At 43.7% G+C, this 18,807-nt stretch overlaps 1 protein-coding gene across 15 annotated transcripts in view; it reads left to right on the plus strand.

Annotated features, from left to right (window-relative positions):
* LOC129185846 (receptor-type tyrosine-protein phosphatase gamma-like) overlaps nt 1-18,807 on the plus strand; it is a 453,526-nt gene that overhangs the window by 401,880 nt on the left and 32,839 nt on the right. For 8 of the 15 annotated variants that reach the window (XM_054783372.1, XM_054783373.1, XM_054783374.1 and 5 more), the window contains 3 exons: nt 11,652-11,743; nt 15,322-15,413; nt 16,216-16,306. The exons of 1 other annotated variant lie outside the window; for it this stretch is intronic. In XM_054783372.1, coding sequence (XP_054639347.1) covers nt 11,652-11,743; nt 15,322-15,413; nt 16,216-16,306 — 275 coding nt within the window. The remainder of the gene's footprint in view (nt 1-11,651; nt 11,744-15,321; nt 15,414-16,215; nt 16,307-18,807) is intronic. 6 more of the 15 variants (XR_008572146.1, XR_008572147.1, XR_008572145.1 and 3 more) reach the window with 2 other exon arrangements.

An 18,807-nucleotide genomic window follows, 5' to 3' on the forward strand; every position in this document is an offset into this window, starting at 1 on the left:
TGAGATGTTCCAGTTCTACTGAGACCGCTGCCCCCGCAACTCGGACCCGGATAAGCTGGGGAAAATGGGTGGATGGGTGGACTGGGTATGAGAATAAGTGACCTAGTGTATTTACATCTTGATGCATCTGGTGTGTAGTTTTATTGACAATAGGCATAATGTAGCGAGGCTCGATGTACTCAATGAGGCATCACTGCTACTCCTTGCTATAAAAACACTGGCACAAGCTGTTGTGTTCACGTGTTTTCAGATGCTGACTAGAAGTGCTGCTGTTGGATACAAGTGCTGTAGAGTCTGAAATAGACTGCTTGTATCTGAGTGCCATTATCGGAGATTTTAGATACAGGCCGATACAATCCAATATTGTTTTTTTTTGGCTGATATCGGACCAATATTTTATTTCAATATCGGATTGGGACACCTGTAGTTAGTGTCTTTCATTCGTTCCAGAAGGTCTGACTCTAACCGAAACGTACTCCAACCTAATTAGTTTTTACCATAAGAAATAGTGTAAACCCAATTATTCTGTTCCACAAAGCCAAAAATGTTAACACAAAACACGTTAAATTATAGATTTACAGTACATGCAAAAAAACAATTGACGAATGAATGACGAATGATGAATGAAAGGTATAAATTAACTTGGAAATTTTAAGGTTACTTTTACCTTCATTGATAATGTCATTCTTGCCAAAGACACCATGTGGCAGCGAGATCAACACGGACACCACCATTCCTATTTTGCCATGAATTATTTCTTGAATACAATAGTGTTTCTCACCTCAATAACCCAAAAAATAGCCAGAGAAAAGTTGCAAGTGCCTGCAAAGCTGAGAAACACTATTGAATTCAAGAAATAACAGAAAGGTGGTGTCGGGTGTTTCTCACTGCCACATTGTGTCTTTGCCTACAACACATCTTCAGTGAAGTTAAAAGTAACCTTAAATGTGCATTTAACAGCTTGCATCTGAAATTTACAGTATATATATTTATATGCATTTAAAATTGTTTTATACATCTATAACAATAATCTATAACAGTAAAACTATGAAAATGTTTTATGTTAACATTTGTGAGATGGGTGGCATAACTGTGTTAGTTAGCAAAGAACTACAGAGTCAATCACTGATAACATCATCGACGGGACAGAGCAAATTCATTAATTAATTGAGCAGAGCATAAAAATATTACATTTGACTTGTTGCTCTCAAAAAACTGGCCAAAAAAAAAAGTTGGCTTTTACTCTCTATAGAAGGACGGCGGTGACAAGCAACTTCCAGGTTATGCACACACCCACCCCTTCAGGATGAAGCGAGTACTGCAAGTGCCTCCAGTATGACATTTCTGTGTATTCTACAGTGGCAGGTGGTGCATTTGGTACCTGGACCTTTAGTAGGAACTTGACCAGCCAGAATTTTTCTTGGCAGACACTGCGAGGACCAGTATTATTAAAAAAATAATGATAATACACTGCTCAAAAAAATTAGACGAACACTTCGAAAACACATCAGATCAGATCAGATGCCACATAATTTGATAGAAATGAAAATGATCACCCTATAGAGGGGGGAAATCAAAGACACCCCAAAAATGAAAGTGAAAAAATGATGCAGCACACTGGTCCATTTAGCTAAAATGTCATTGTAGCAACTCAAAATGATTCTCAGTAGTTTGTGTGGCCCCCACACAAACTGTGTGTGGCTTGTACGCATGCCTGACAATGTCGGGGCATGCTCCTAATGAGACTACAGATGGTGTCCTGGGGGATCTCCTCCCAGATCTGGACCAGGGCATCACTGCGGTACCTGGACGCATGGAGGAGATTCCAGGAGACGGGTAGTTACTCCAGGAGAGCTGGACAGGGCCGTAGAAGGTCCTTCAATTCTCAGCAGGATCGATATCTGCTCCTTTGTGCAAGGAGAAACAGGATGAGCACTGCCAGAGCCCTACAAAATGACCTCCAGCAAGCCATTGGTGTGAATGTTTCTGACCAAACAATCAGAAACAGGCTCCATGAGGGTGGCCTGAGGGCCCGACGTCCTGTAGTGGGCCCTGTGCTCACTGCCCAGCACCGTAGAGCTCAATTGGCATTTGCCATAGACCACCAGAATTAGCAACTACACCACTGGTGCCCTGTGCTCTTCCCTGATGAGAGCAAGTTCAACCTGAGCACATGTGACAGACGTGAAAGGGTCTGGAGATGCTGTGGAGAACGTTATGCTGCCTGCAACATCATTCAGCATGACCTGTTTGGTTGTGGGTCAGTGATAGTCTGGGGAGGCATATCCCTGGAAGGACGCACAGACCTCTACAGGTTAGACAATGGCACCCTGACTGCTATTAGGTATCGGGATGAAATCCTTGGACCCATTTTCAAAACCTACGCTGGTGCAGTGGGACCACAATGCCCGACCTCATGTGGCTAGTGTATGCAGGTAGTTCCTGGAGGATGAAGAAATTGATACCATTGACTGGCCCCCACTTTCACCTGACCTAAACCCAATAAAACACCTCTGGGACATTATGTTTAGGTCCATCCGGCGCCGCCAGGTTGCTCCTCAGACTGTCCAGAAGCTCATTGATGGCCACACAAACTACTGAGAATAATTTTGAGTTGCTACAATGACATTTTGGCAAAATGGACCAGTCTGCTGCATAATTTTTTCACTTTCATTTTTGGGGTGTCTTTGATTTCCCGCCTCTATAGGGTGATCATTTTCATTTCTATCAAATTATGTGGCATCATTTTGTTACTAATACATCACCCACTTATTATCAGGAAAGATATTCAAGATAATTTTTCCCCCAGTTTAGATCTGATGTGTTTTTGAAGTGTTCCTCTAATTTTTTTTAGCAGTATCTATATTGCATTGCCATTTACCTGACTGGGATTCAAACCATAGTCCCTGTGCCAAGTGCAAACATTGCAGACAAAACATTCCATTCCATTCCATTTTCCTCCTCTTATCCGGGTCCGGGTCGGGGGGCAGCAGTCTTAGTAGGGAAGCCCAGACTTCCCGGTCCCCGACCACCTCCTCCAGCTCCACCGGGAGGACACCAAGGCATTCCCAGGCCAGCTGTGAGACATAATCCCTCCAGCGTGTCCTAGGTCTTCCCCGGGGCCTTCTCCCGGCTGGGCATGCCCGAAACACCTCACCAGGGAGGCGTCCGGGAGGCATCCGGACTAGATGCCCGAGCCACCTCAGCTGGCTCCTCTCGATGTGAAGGAGCAGCGGCTCTACTCTGAGCTCCTCCCGGATGACCGAGCTCCTCACCCTATCTCTTAGGGTGAGTCCCGCCACCCTACGAAGAAAACTAATTTCATCCGCTTGTATCCGCGATCTCGTTCTTTCGGTCACGAGCTTTGGGTGAGGGTGGGAACATAGATCGAATGGTAAATTGAGAGCTTTGCCTTCCGGCTCAGCTCTCTCTTCATCACGACCATCCGGTACAGCGACCGCATTACTGTAGACGCTGCGCCTATCCGCCTATCGACCTCACGCTCCAACCTTCCCTCGCTCGTGAACAATACCCCGAGATACTTGAACTCCTCCACCTGGGGCAGGACCTCATTCCCAACCCGGAGGGGGAAATCACCCTTTTCCGACTGAGAACCATGGCCTCGGATTTGGAGGTGCTGAGTCTCATCCCTGAAGCTTCACACTCAGATGCAAACCGTCCCAGTTAACGCTGCAGGTCACAGCTCGATGATGCCATCAGGACCACATCGTCTGCAAATAGCAGAGATGAGATCCTAAGGCCCCCGAACTGGACTCCCTCGACACCTTGGTTGCGCCTATAAATTCTGTCCATGAAAATTATGAACAGAATCGGTGACAAAGGGCAGCCTTGGCGGAGGCCAACGTTCACCGGAAACAGGCTTGACTTACAGCTGGCAATGTGAACCAGGCTGCTGCTCCGGTTGTACAAGGACTGAATGGCACGTAGTAGCGCGCCACCAATCCCATACTCCCGGAGCACCCCCCACAGGACACCGCGAGGGACACGATCGAATGCCTTTTCCAGGTCTACAAAGCACATGTAGACCGGTTGGGCAAACTCCCAAGTACGCTTCAGTACCTGTGCAAGGGTGTAGAGCTGGTCCAGTGTTCCGCGACCACGACGAAAACCACATTGCACCTCCTGTAGCTGAGGTTCGATTAACAGTCGTACCCTTCTCTCCAGCACCCTGGAATAGACTTTCCCAGGGAGGCTGAGGAGTGTGATCCCCCTATAGTTGGAACACACCCTCCGGTCACCCTTCTTGAAAAGGGGGACCACCACCCCAGTCTGCCAATCCAGAGGTACTGTTCCCGACTTCACGCAATGTTAAAGAGACGTGTCAGCCAAGACATCCAGAGCCTTGAGGAATTCAGGGTGAAACTCGTCCACCCCCGGAGCTTTGCCACTGGAAAGCGTTTTGACTACCCCAGATACCTCAGCCACGGTGATGGAACTGTCCGCGTTCGTGTCCTCAGCCTCTGCTTCCTCTATGGAAGGTATGTCAGTGGGATTGAGAAGGGCCTCAAAGTATTCCTTCCACCGCCCAACTATATCCTCAGTCGAGGTCAGCAGGCCCCCGTCCCCACTGTAAACAGTGTGAACCGGGCACTGCTTCCCCTTTCTGATGCGCTGGACGGTTTGCCAGAACCTCTTCGAGGCCGACCGAAAGTCGTTTTCCATGGCCTCACCGAACTCCTCCCACGCCTGAGTTTTTGCCTCGACCACCGCCGAAGCCGCGTGCCGCTTGGCCTGCTTCAGGAGTCCCACAAGCCATCCATGCTCGATAGGACTCCTTCTTCAGCTTGACGGCAGCCCTGACCTCTGGTGTCCACCATCGGGTTCGGGGTTTGCCGCCACGACTGGGACCGACCACCTTGCGGTCCCAGCTCCGATTGGCTGCCTCAGCAATGGCGGCACGGAATAGAGCCCATTCGGACTCAATATCCTTGTCCTCCCAGGGATGCAGGCGAAGCTCTGCCGGAGGTGAGAGCTGAAGGCTCGACGGACAGGTGACTGCCAAACGTTCCCAGCACACCCTCACTACACGTTTGGGTCTCCCGGGTCTGTCCGGCATCCTCCCATGCCATCTAATCCAACTCATCACCAGGTGGTGATCAGTTGACAGCTCAGCCCCTCTCTTCACCCGTGTGTCCAGAACATGCGGACGCAGGTCTGATGATACGACTACAAAGTCGATCATAGACCTGTGGCCTAGGGTGTTCTGGTGCCATGTGCACTTATCGACATCCTTATGTTCGAAAATGGTGTTTGTGATGGACAAACTGTGGTTCGCACACAAGTCTAACAACATCACACCGCACGGGTTCAGATCGGGGAGGCCGTTCCTCCCAATCACGCCCCTCCAGGTCACACTGTCATTGCCCAGTTGGGGTGTTCTCCAGCACCCTCTGATGGACTCCAGGACGGCTGGGTACTCTGAACTGCTGTTCGGCACGTACGCACAAACAACTGTCAGGACCCTTTCCCCAACCCGGAGGTGTAGGGAAATGACCCTCTCGTTCACCGGGGATGACTCCAACACGGAGGCACCGAGCCGGAGAGCTAATAATAAGCCCACACCAGCTCGCCGCCTCTCCCCTGCAGCAACTCCAGAGTAGAACAAGGTCCAGCCCCTCTCGAGGAGTTTGGATCCAGAACCAAAACTGTGGGTAGAGGTGAGTCCAACTATATCTAGTCGGAATGTCACAACCTCTCTCACAAGTTCGGGCTCCTTCCCTGCCAGAGAAGTAACATTCCATGTCCCAAGAACCAGATTTGGCCGCCGAAGACCAGGTTGCCTAGGCGCCCGCCCTCGACCACCGCCCAAAGCGCAATGCACCGGACCCTTATGCTTGCCCCCGCAGGTGGTGGGTCTACGGGGAGGAGATCCCGTGTGGCTTGTTCGGGCTGAGCCCGGCTGGGCAGACAAAACAGACGCTTAAAAAAACAAACTCTACATCAAACATAACTGCCGGGTAGTATGTAAGTTCCTTACTGGCTGAACTGCAGAATTAAGTAGGCTCTCAGTCGTACAGGAGTTGTCCATCGGGGGAAAAGCTTCTTGAGATGTCATCTGTACTTCTGTGAAGAAGGTGTCGGACGTTTCGCTCCTCATCGGAAGAGCTTCGTCAGCGAACTAACAAGTGCTGGTAGCCTAGGCCTTAAATACAGTAAGAGTGGGCGGAATTGGTTGCCAACACAAAATTCCTACCGATTTTTAAACCAGTAAATACCCTGAGACAAAAAAAAAAAAAAAAATTAGTGCATCCTAAAGACAAGGCTCCAAACCAGAAACAGAGCAATGTGGTCTATTCCATCCACTGTAAAGATGAGGAATGCAAAGAGCACTACATTGGGGAAACTAAGCAAATGCTCCAAAAAAAGGCTTTAGGGACAATTCTAGTGGGCCTCAATCAGCAGTACATCTACACCTTAAAGCAACCAATCACTCTTTTGAGGACAGCGAGGTAAAGATTTTGGCCAAAGAAAACAGATGGTTTAAAAGAGGAGTAAAGGAAGCTATTTTTGTCAAACAACAGAACCCATCATTGAATCGGAATGGTGGTTTGAGGTTTAATTTGGACCCTGTGTTCAGCAGGTTACTGAGACCAAAACCCACAGCTCTTAGTCATGCAAATAAGGTGGAGCACACCTCATGTTGCACACCTCTGCTGATTATAAACAAGGAAATCACAAAATCACTCTTCAAGAATTCCAGGTAAAAAGTATCAGTATCGCCATTACTGGCCCTGTATTTACTTGCCATTGGATCAATACCAAAATTTGCAGTATTGCCCAATCCTAGTGGCCTGAATGCATCATGACGCAAGCTCCCTCACACCAGGATATTTGGCTTGGGGTTTACTGGTCACAGAACAAGCCCACCATGCCTTGTTAGGAAAGCCTTCCTCCCTCCCTCTGCCATGTTTCATAGCTTGCCGACTAGGATGGAGGAAGGCTCGTAAAATGCAATTTTTAAAAAGTGTATTCAAATACAATGAAATAACTGTACTGTATTAATCTATGTTATCTGCAATGTGGTATTAAGCTTGTTGTATTCTCCTGTGGTGAGGCACCACACTCCTGAGAAAATGTAACCTTGCTTTGCAGCGTCTCGGACCGTAAGGGATATACCTTTTATTTGCTGTCTGTAAGAGACTCAATTAGAGGGTCTACAGCCCACCTTCGCAAAAGCCTTCTCTGATTTCTGATCAGCATTTACAATAAAAATGACTGTTGTAACACATTGGGTAGTTCCAGCTCCAGTCACACTCTCCGTTTCTGTTTAATTGTCATTGTTCATTAGTGACTAACAAGCGAAATAGTCAAGAGTGTCATGGTTGCTCACTGAGTTGACTCTGGAAAACACCGCCTAAGTGTTTTGGCAGATAATTGCGCATCACGCACAAGATGACAAGGCCATAAAAGGATCAATACGGCATGGGAGGGGATGGTGCCATGACTACGTCAAAACATTATTCAGGCTTTACAGATGACTTTTAATTAGATTCCACCTCTTACAAAATGTATGAGTAATGTAATTAACTCTCTTTCTAATGAAGTAATCATCCATTGTAGTTTGCCATGAAATCCATGCACCAACAAAAAACATCCTTGTTTGCTCAAAGTATTGTCACAATGACACATAAAACTAGAGAAGGCAATTTCTGTAGAAATAGCATGTGAACACTGAATTACTGAAAACGTTCAGTTCAGTTAGTATATTCAGACCAACAGCATTCCAAATCCCCAAAATTCCCACTATTCCTAAAATTCCACATTTCCACACACACACAAGAAATAATTCCATCAAAAGGAACCATTGACACTAGGGATGAGCGAGTACACCACAATCGGTATCTGTATCTGTTCATATAAATTATCTGTATCTGTACTCGGAATGGGTGGGACATTAAAAGGAAGTGGGTGTGGTTTAACCGGAAATGTGTGGGGCTTAAATCGGTACCTTATTTTAAGTTGCTTTATTTATTTTTTATTATTCTTCTACATGTGTATTGTGCATTTTTTTCTAGTGTATTTAACGCATACAATCATGGCAAGCCCCTGCTCTCTGTTATGACGACAGACAGGGGCACGGTGTAGCTCCCCTTGGAGTCTGCCGCTCTTTTATAACTTTAATCTGACCTGAACACATCAACAGAAGAGTAATTCAAACACTATATATGTATTTCCAACCTTAAACAAACTAAATAAATGTCTCGAGTCCATTCTTCATTGCAACAACACGTCCTCCTTGTCACTAGACAGACCGTGAGATGCGTTCATGGGCACTCCGAATGTCTGCTGATCATCATCACATCACTGCTGATAGCTGAGATGTTATATTGCTATCAATTTGTGTTTAGGTCTAGAGAGGGGCGGTTGCTGTGTGTGACTGGCCAATTACAGAGCGCCAAGAGTGAATATGGAGTGAATGAAGATTTTCTGTCATGACGATTACGGATAATGATGAGCTGTACTCATTTCAGGCTTGTACTCGTAAAAAATGCATTATCCGTAACGGATACTCGTCTACAACAAGTAATTGACATCACTAATTGACACCATTCCAGCATGAAAACATTCAGGCGAACAGTTTTCCACAACCTAAAAATTCACAATTTCCACATTTTTTGTTCACATTTCACTTCAGAAATTAAATGCATTCAGTTCAGAAATGCTGTACAGAAAATGTGGAATACCAGCAAAACGTGGGAATTTTAGAGATGTGAAATACTGTTGATCCGAATATCCTGACTGAACTGAAACTGTAAATCAGTTGAGAAATGTGGAACTTCATTTTCAATGTGAATTTTGTGGCAGAAAATGTGGAATTGGAAGGTTAATTTTATTTTATTTTATATTCAGCGTCAGATCACAGAAGTAATATAAGGATTCCTTTCAGATAGAACAGGTCTATACTAGGAATTTCCCACTCCGATCTTGAGGGTTGGGATCGGCTGCCGATCCGCTGTATTTGAGAAGATCGGATAATATCGGCTTCCGCCACGAGATCAGGCCGATCCGGTTGCTCTATCACGTTCGTAACTCTGAGCCACACTCCAACATGGTAGGTGCAGTAATGCGCCTCAGAGCTGGTTGCCACTCGACTCGTGCCACCCGCAAAAGGAAGAAAACACAAACCACCATGCAGACATGTCCGTGGTGTACCGTGGTGAAGTACACTCCAGGAAAAAAGAAACGCAACACTCAGTTTTAGGAGTTTTGGGGGGGCAGAATAATGTTATTTGTGAGATCTGCCAGTTTTGTATGAACCCTACATCCATTTCTAATCCTCAGGCCAACTCATGCGGCGTTTACACATTTTCGAGTCCAATAACACAACCAAACAACAGAGCACCCCCCAAACCAAAAGTTACAGGAACTGAATTATACTGTCAAGAGTTCACGACACTGGCCTGTGGTGTGTCCCAATGGTCTCGGAACCTGTCACGGAGATGTGTCAGCCGGTTGGCGCGGTCTTGTGAAGCGGTCGTTACACGGGGGCGACTAGTACGAGGGCAGTCGTTAGAGGAACCAGTGGCGTGGTTTCGCTCAACAAGACGAGTAATGGTAGAGCGGTGGACTCCAAACACCTTGGCAACATCAAGACAACCTCGTCCAGCTTGGAGCATGCCAGTAGCTCGATCCCTCTCTGGTTGCGACAATCATGGCATTGTGAAGAAGTGTGTTTTTGGCTTAATTCTGGTGCCCTTTTATAGAGAAGGCTTGAGCACAGTTAACCAGTGGTAAAACTCAACCCTGAGTTTCAAACACGAGCTTGTGTGCATAAACAAGCCTGAAATGCACTCTTTATTGTCCTCACAATCAGTCAACGGAACCAAGAACTCTGTTCATCTGTTCATTTGCAGTGAAATCATGATGCTAAGCCATTTTTCCAAATGCAAAAAGTGCCTTCTGAATGCCTTATATTCGTATTTTTTTTCATTGAGCCATTTCTATGCTTGAAAATGCTTCATTTAGGCACCCGTATTTCTGAGGATTTTCGAAAATTAAAATGTTGCATTTCTTTTTTCCTTGAGTGTAGTTACATGTGTTCGGCTCCATAGCTATAGCGGTGGTAGTTCCCTCTTACTGTGCCCGGACTTCTGCGTCATGTGGTAGGGAGCTCGTACAGGAAGTGCCGCTCTGACCACTGGTTGCTTATTATAGGGACCACACAAACACTACTAAACATGTCGAAACGACAGCGAAAAGCCTTGGAAACTCCGCTGTTACGGAGCGTGAATGGAAGCTAGTGGGGTTCGATTAGTTTAGCTAGTGCAGCTGTGTGTGGGTGCGTGTGTGTGTGTGTGTGTGTGTGTGTGTGTGGGGGTGACTCAGACAGGATGAGTATAAAGCAATTTCACCGTGTTGGTGTTTTATTGCTTTAATGTCAGGACCATTTTAAGTGGAAAAGGTAAAAAAAAATGAATTCTATCAAATTAAACGTGAAAAAATGGACTTTGGAAAAGAATAAAACGGATTTCATCGAGCCCACAGAGAGTCTGTTTTAAAAAAAAGTCATATATTCTAAATCACACCACAAATTGATCTCAAATTGATCTCATGTCAAATGATAAGTCCTACTCTAAAAGTATTTTGCGTGCCCATTATTTCCAGTTTTATCTTTTATTGGATGGACTTTTATTTAATTAGGGACCTGACTCACACGGGTTTGTTACAAAAGCCATGCAATATTGTTGGTCATGCATGTTGGTCAATAAAAAAGTAAATTCAGCAATACTTTGGTTGCATTATTTTTAATGCTTTGAAGAGCTATTTTCATAACCATATTCAATCCCACAATTTCATGTTTGTAACAAAAGCTTATTATTGAAAAAACAAAACAAAACAAAAAAGATCGGGATTGGATCGGCAAGAATATACAAAAAATCTAATCCCATTTGAAGGCAAAAAATGTGGATCGGGACATCCCCAGTCTATACCTTGTTTATCTTATTTACATGACAGCATGTAATTTCTTTCTTTCATCTGCTCTCTGGAGTGATCACATTAATTAAATGACATGTTTTAATTCCAACTGTGGATCATTCTGTAGCCTTTTTTAAAATTTGTATTTTGGAGCGTTCTATTATGAAAATCTGTAAAAATTTACTGCGGAGGAGCCATTGCAGTACATTGTGTTCCGCTGTCTTTGTGCGTGTATGCAAGTGTTCAGCAATGTATAGCGATAAAGACCACCCCACCACCACCACCCTGCCCCCCAACCCACACACCTTAAATGTAACAGTAGAAGATAGATCACATTATGGTAACTGCGAATGTAACTGCGAATCAAAGATATAGGTAGTCCAATCAAATTAGCGTGCAACCTTTTTTATTTTCATTTTTTTATTGGATGCACAATGCTAACACGAAGAGCATCAGTTCGAAGTTTGCAAAGTTTGTCACTTGGTTTGCATGCGCTGCTGTCTTCAAGCACACTTTGATATTGTATATGTAATAAAGAAATGTAATAAGGGACAAGACACCTTATCAAAAATGGTATGGACTTTTGTTTCAAAAACTGTAGCCTTCATAATTGGAGACTCAACATTGCCCATCTTGTGTCTTGATATGCATACATTAACATTGATAAATATGTGAGTGAAGAATCATCGGAACAGTCTTTTTCTCTGCCTCAGACGCTGTTTCCAGAGAGCGTATCTTCACGTAGAGGACAGCAGCTCACGCAAAGTAGTGGCCAATGGGACAATCCCTGTCACTCCCATCCCAGGTAACAATCAACAATCTCATATGCCTCCTCAGATTACCCGCTTAATGTTTGCGGGATATGTATATGCATTTTTTTGGATGGTTGTGTGAACCTTTTTTTCTTATCAGCACATACATCCCTCGTTTATAGCGGTTAATTGGTTCCAAACCCGACCATGATAAGTGAATTTCCGTGAAGTAGAATTTTTTTATTTTATTTATAATTGGAATGTTTATTTATATGAATATTTTTTTAGCATAGAACATCTGTTTAAGACCTTCTAAATATGTTTTTTAGCATTACTAGAGCCTTGTAGACATGAACACTCACTTTTTCACTTGTATTACCCAATATAGTAGACATAATAAGACAAAATAAGACATGTTAGACATAAATAACAAATAACATAGACTCCCAGTTAGCATTGGCAGCATACTTTCTGCAGTGGCTATTTCATCTCATAAATGTAACTTTACTGACACCTAGTGACCAGAGTAGAAAACTACTTTAAAGGAGTACACTGGTTAAGGAGACACACAGGATGCACTTCAATCGCTATATTAACAATCAGAGAATACATATGCAGTGAACATTCACACGGGAGCTGCTGTCGGCCACAACTCACGTGAATCACTGCACTCTCCACATTGCTATTGTTCATCATTCAGCTAAACACTGTCAACTCTTGCTAACTCTAGCTGACCTCACACATGTCACTTCCCAGTCCCCGTCCCCACAAAAGTCACATATTTTACACTGCATACACTCCCTCCAAAAGTGCCTTCTGAATGCCTTATATTCGTATTTTTTTTCATTGAGCCATTTCTATGCTTGAAAATGCTTCATTTAGGTAAAAAATACATAAAATGTACTTACATATGCATATTTTTTTTTACTAGTAATATGCCACGTACAACCACGAAACTATCATTTATTAATGTTTTTTTTTTAATGCGATAGAGTAAGGGCACAACTTTCGAACCGCAATGTAGCGAGGGACAATCGTACAATTTTCCTACCATTACATTATAGACCAGTTCTATACATTGTACTTATCGAAACTTATCAAACTAACTAAATGTCCATATCATATTTTTCTTAATTATATAACAACACATGATTTATTTCTCTACATGGTCGAGTTAATTAGACTTTGGAGATTATGTTGGAGTCTTTCTCATTCTTTCTTTGATGAAAGTTTGTGAAATGTAACTGTGAAAGAGCAATTGCAATACTTTATGTAACCCCCCCCCCACACACACACACACCACACGCACACACACACACACTCAACACACAAGCATGTGTGCACATCAAATGTTACTGTGGAGGAGCAATTGCAATACAGTCATCTATGCTGCATGCGTGCGTGTGTGCAGATATTTGTATCATTCTATCAGCCAAATCCCCCCAATCCATACACACTCATACATTCTGCACATGTACATCCAAAATGTAACTGTGGAGCAGCTATTACACGTGTGTGCATGAGCCTCCCCCAAAACTGTACACCTAGGAGAAACACTGGTATCAGATGCTTGTCCCCTAGAAGGGTCCAAAGTCCAAAGCCACCACCAGAGCACACCATTTGTCTCAGTTTACAGCATCAAACAGAGTGGTAAAACAGATAAAATATTACATTAAATAAAATATTTATTAGGATAAATTATTACATGTCAGCTGGTTTGGGAATTTTTTCAGCCAAGTCTACTGAAACAGAATCTTCCAAGCCAAGGGTCCATGCAATTCTGTGTTTGTGTAGATGTGAATGAAACTGCTCTGATCTTAAGTTCCAGAGTTTGAATCAAAACAAATTAAAAGCTTGTGGGAGCCACTTCACAAGGTACCTTGGCAAAGTTTTAAGGCCTCCATTCACACCACCATGCAAGTGCACAGACAAAATGCTGTCTGCCACTGAACTACCAACAATCCTTCACAAACATTGACGATGCACAATGTGCAGAATTTGTGCTATTCACTTTTGATAGATTTACGAACACACACACCGATTCAATGTGATATTCTGCTTTTTTATTTTGAAGGTCACGATTTCCCTGTGTTGCTGTAATTGCTCGAGCCTGACTTCGGCACACCTATGATGGTTCTGATCGAGCTAGAGAGCGATTGATACTGTATGCTAGCTATACTATGCACTTGCATGAGCTAGGTAGTAGCCACCTTGAGTGTGGTTTCAGTGTCGCTTTGATAATGATCTTAACATAACACAATCACACAAAATGTATTGTTTCTTTTCACAGTTTGATCAACATACAAGTATTTTATAGCCACACAAAACATCACAATCCGGGCGATTTGTAACGCTTGTCGGGATGTCAGAAGGCAGGGTCAAGGAAGTCTCCCGCACAATCCGGAAGAGTTGGCAGTTCTGGGATATTTTGTTGGACTGAGCTCCGCTTGTAGCTCCATGTTCAGTCATTCTGTTTACTTTTCCGTGAACTTACAAACGGAACAGGAGCAGGTTTTCCTGCTCCTGTTCTGGTGCAATTGGTGGGCTCCGATTGTCTGTTGTAACAGACATTTCCGCAATGTTTGATTGTTTTAATATGCCCACAGTTGATCATCGTAATCGACCTGAAATTTATTGCGATCATGGATCACGATCATATAATTGCCCAGCCCTAGATATAACAAATTTTGTTGCATAGTGTTACCAGGATGGAAGTGCATCGGTATGTTGTGTTGGTTATAAAATCCAGAGATAGTTGTGAGACATACAGGATGACAATGTTATATCGTCTGCTACTCTTTTCTTAGGGGATACCGGTAAACCCATAGCACAACCGTTCTTTATTCTTTCAAATGTTTCCATTAATTGAGAATATGTGGTATTGAGGCAAAGTTCCAGCAAATGGCATATCTGTTCTGGGTTGAGTGTGGATCTGTCTTGGAGGGTGTGGTCAATGTGTAAACGTTGCCTCACAGTTTCCACTGCATCCCTGGTTGGAATACAGGTAAACAGGAGAGTGACGTCAAATGAAACCTTTGTTTCATTCCAGCTTTAGGGGTGCTAAGATCCATCCATCCATTTTCTATGCTGCCTTTCCTCACTAGGGTCGCAGGAGTATGTTGGAGTATGCTCCCACCTGACTTTGGGCAAGAGGCAGGGTACACCCTGGACTGGTTGCCAGCCAATTGCAGGACACATATACTGTAGACAAACAACCACTCACTCGTACAGTACCTATGGGCAAATTAGAGTCCCCAATTAACCTAACATGCATATTTTTGGAATATGAGAGAAAGTACCCAGGAAAAAACCCACGCACATATGGGGAGAACATGCAAACTCCAAACGGAGATTCGAACCCAGATCTTCATGATCTCCTGACTGTGGAACCAACATGCTAATCACTTGGCCACCGTGCGGACCGGGGTGCTAAGACGTTAGCCAAATACTTAGTAATCCAATCTACAAAGTTAGGGAAATTGCAGTAATACAGATGAAGAGAGGTGATGGGACAAGCAAACGGGCCAAAGCACAAATGTTCAGTGTCGAGAGGAATCGCACCCAAGTCCAGCACAGTATGACTGGCCTAGTTTGAGTACGCACTAAATCTGGTGTCATGTCTCTACTTCAGATGATCTGGGAGTTATTCCAGTGAAACACTTCATCAAACATGTCTCAGAGCTCTGCTTGAAAAACTTGCATGGATACTCACAAGATTTTGAGGTAAGCAATAAAATGGGTTCAACAAACACTGTGGATAAAAAATGAGAAAATAGGGGTTGTATGTCAGCAATCTGCCAGTTCACTTCCTTTCTTGAGATACACTACCTTCCAAATCTCCAATCCTTCCAATTGCTGAGGGCACAAAATCATTTAAATTACTTCAGGACCCATGCAGAGAATGACAAAATAAAGCATTCTGTATAAATAAGTCTTAGAGAGCCATATTTGTGCCATGTCAATCCATGTCAATTTCAGACTTAAAATAATGTATTGATTTAAGCCCCACCCATTTCAACTTAAGCCATGCCCACTTTGGATTTATGCCACGCCCACTCCGAGTACAGATAAGGATACAGACAATTTAGATGGGTGAACAGATACAGACATAAATAGGGGTGTACTTGCTCATCCCTACCTCCGTATAGCCCTGTTCAGAGCAGCTGGTTTGTCTCATGCAAATGAGCCACTGCCCACCTCGCCCCTCTCCTGCAATAGCTGTGTGGGCCCTTTAAGTGCAAGTGAGCGAGTGAGTGAGTGAGGGGGCAGCGCAGAGAGTGAAAGCAGCTTGACACATGTTGTACATAGAAAGACAGGGCTTAGCCCTGAAAATGCATAGAAAACTTCAAAAGGATAGTTACTATACAACCAGGAAAACTGCCTGCTGTACAACTAGTAACAAGTATTGTGGTTTCAAAATTGTGTAAGAACTGTGTATTTTATGTCCAAAAGCATTATGACGTGTGTGCATTTGCGTGTGTGTGCATGTGTGTCCTTGTGTGTGTGCATGTGTGTCCTACCACAGGAGATTCAGCACTGCCCTGCAGAGTTAAAAATCTCAGCGCACTCCAACCATCCTAACAAGTACAAGAACAGATACGTCAACATAGTCGCCTGTGAGTACAGAAAATGTAGGCCAGTTTTAATGTATATTTTGATTTTGTATATTGTAGAATTTGTTACGATTTAGGAAATTGAATTTAGTGAAAAGACAGACTCCCATTGAACTTAAACTGCAATCGCTCATCTACGCTTACATTTGTACATGTTTACCCGTGTGCTGCACTCGTGTGTGTGGACTGGGGGGATTGGGCTGATAATAGATAAACCGTAAAAATGTGCACAAATGCACATGTGCAGTGTACCCAATTGAATTGCTGCTCCTCTGCAGTTACAGTACATTTCACAAAATTTAAGAATAGAAAGCAATAAATACTCAAAAATAATCCACAATAGTTATATACGCATAACACAACCATGTAGAGATAGAAGTGACATGCGGTAATTTATTTCATTAATTTTGTTGTTAACATTTTTACTGTGATTAATGCATGCAAATCATAGCAAGCCACGCCTGTTCATGATAGACACTCCTGATCAAAAACTGATTGAAAAATTGCAAGAATTTACATTTTGCACTTTTGGATCTTAAGGAGGTTCAAAGTAGAGCTTCAAAATGCAAATAGAAAAAATTGGAGTGAGAAACGTGTACGGATTGTTGAGCTGCATAGGCAAGGCCTCTCGCAGCGTACCATTGCTGCTGAGGATAGACACAGTAAGACAATCATTTGAAACTTCTTAAAAGATCCTGAGGGTTATGGAACAAAACAGTCAAGTGGTAGACCCTGAGCCGATCCGATTGGCACGGGACCATCCTCGGGCCAAATGAAGGATGTTACTAGTGCCGAGTGCAGTCCAATTACCATCAAACGCCATCTGTGAGAGAAGTGTTTTAAAGAAGAAAAAAGGTATTTAAAAGCCTTGTTTCCTTCATTGCCACAAGATTGCCTGTTTGGAATTTGCACAAGACTGCCAAACATGGGACATTCAAAGGTGGAAGATAGTTTTATTCTCTGATGAGGAAAAATGTAACCTTGACGGTCCTGATGGCTTCCAATGATACTGGCCTGACAAAGAGATCCCACCTGAGATGTCCACGGCACAGTAGAGAGGGCGCCATCGTGATTTGGGGTGTTTTTTCTTGCAATGGAACAATGGAGCTTCAGGTTGTGCAGGGGCGTCAAACGGCAGCTGGCTATGTGGAAATGTCGCTGGGGGCATTCCTCCTTCATCCCCCACTGAAGGCCCTCATCTGTGTGGTAATGACCGGCTTTTTGAACAGGGCAATATTGCAGGTCACAATGTCCGCCTGACAAAGGACTTCTTCCAGATGAGTGACCTCCCTCTTTTGGGCCATCCTGCGTGTGTCATGGTGGGGTTGCTGCTGTCGAAGACTTGACCCCCGGTGTGCAGAGAGGAGGCGGCGAAGTGCATAAATAAAAGTAATTTTATTGCACAAGACCATAAGAACAAAACCAAAAGTGACAGAGGAAAAGCTCTGTGGGAAAAATAATACAAAAGTAATATAACAGGTAAGTCTAGGTGACAGCACTGGTAAGGCAACAAGGTTCATCAACAATGAAAATGACAACAATGAACCAGCCCCGTGCATTCGACGGCGCTGGTCTCTTAACTGTCACTGATGAATATTGACCGCAGCTGTGCTGCCACCAGGCGTGGAGTGACAGTCCCTTCCACCACGCCGGAAGCACCGCTTGCCAGAATAATGGTGCAAGACAGGAAGTACACGCTCCTGTCCTGCGTAGCGTGACAGCATGTCCCTCATGTAATGCAATTGAGAACATTTGGGCATGGATGGCAAGGGAAGTTTACAAAAAAAATTCCAGACAGTGGAGGCCCTCTGTGTAGAGACCATCTTCAAACCTGAAGCAACATTCCCACTAGTCTCCTGACAACACTGGCATCAAGCATGGACAAACCAGTTTCTTAGATGATTATCAAAAATGGTGCAGCTACTCATTACTGAGTCCTTTTTGAACATTTCTATTTTATTTTAGCCTATTTCACTTTAATGCTTGTTTGTAATAAATTGCTTACTCATTTTTTTTGACAAGGTACCTTGTGAAGTGGCTCCCACAAGCTTAAGATCTACTAGTGCAAAATGTAAATTCTTTCAATTTTTTGACTGGTCTTGTAATTTTGATTAGGAGTGTGCACTGTATATACAGACACACACATATTTAAAGACAAACCTTTGTGCCAGCTGTGGGTTATACTGTAGGTGACGAAGTGTATTATTATTGTGTACCGGTAATTAGTGTCACAATTTCTGTTTTTTTTTTAAATACATTAAGCCTTTTTGCTGTTTGTTTGCTCGGGCCAATGGTGCCCATCATATACTGAGAACCACTACAATTATTAGTGACTTTGCAAATATCACCACACACACCGTGTCGCCAACCCACTTCAATATATATAGTATTTGGCATGGTACTGCAATTAGCTCCTGTTAACTGTCTAGAACAGTCTAGAAGCAGCTCAATCTTGTTCAATGGAGGAAATGTTGGAAGCAAAGGGCAGGTGCCGGACTGACCCA

Source organism: Dunckerocampus dactyliophorus, chromosome 8 (genome assembly GCF_027744805.1).
Source record: "Dunckerocampus dactyliophorus isolate RoL2022-P2 chromosome 8, RoL_Ddac_1.1, whole genome shotgun sequence".
Lineage (NCBI taxonomy): Eukaryota > Metazoa > Chordata > Actinopteri > Syngnathiformes > Syngnathidae > Dunckerocampus > Dunckerocampus dactyliophorus.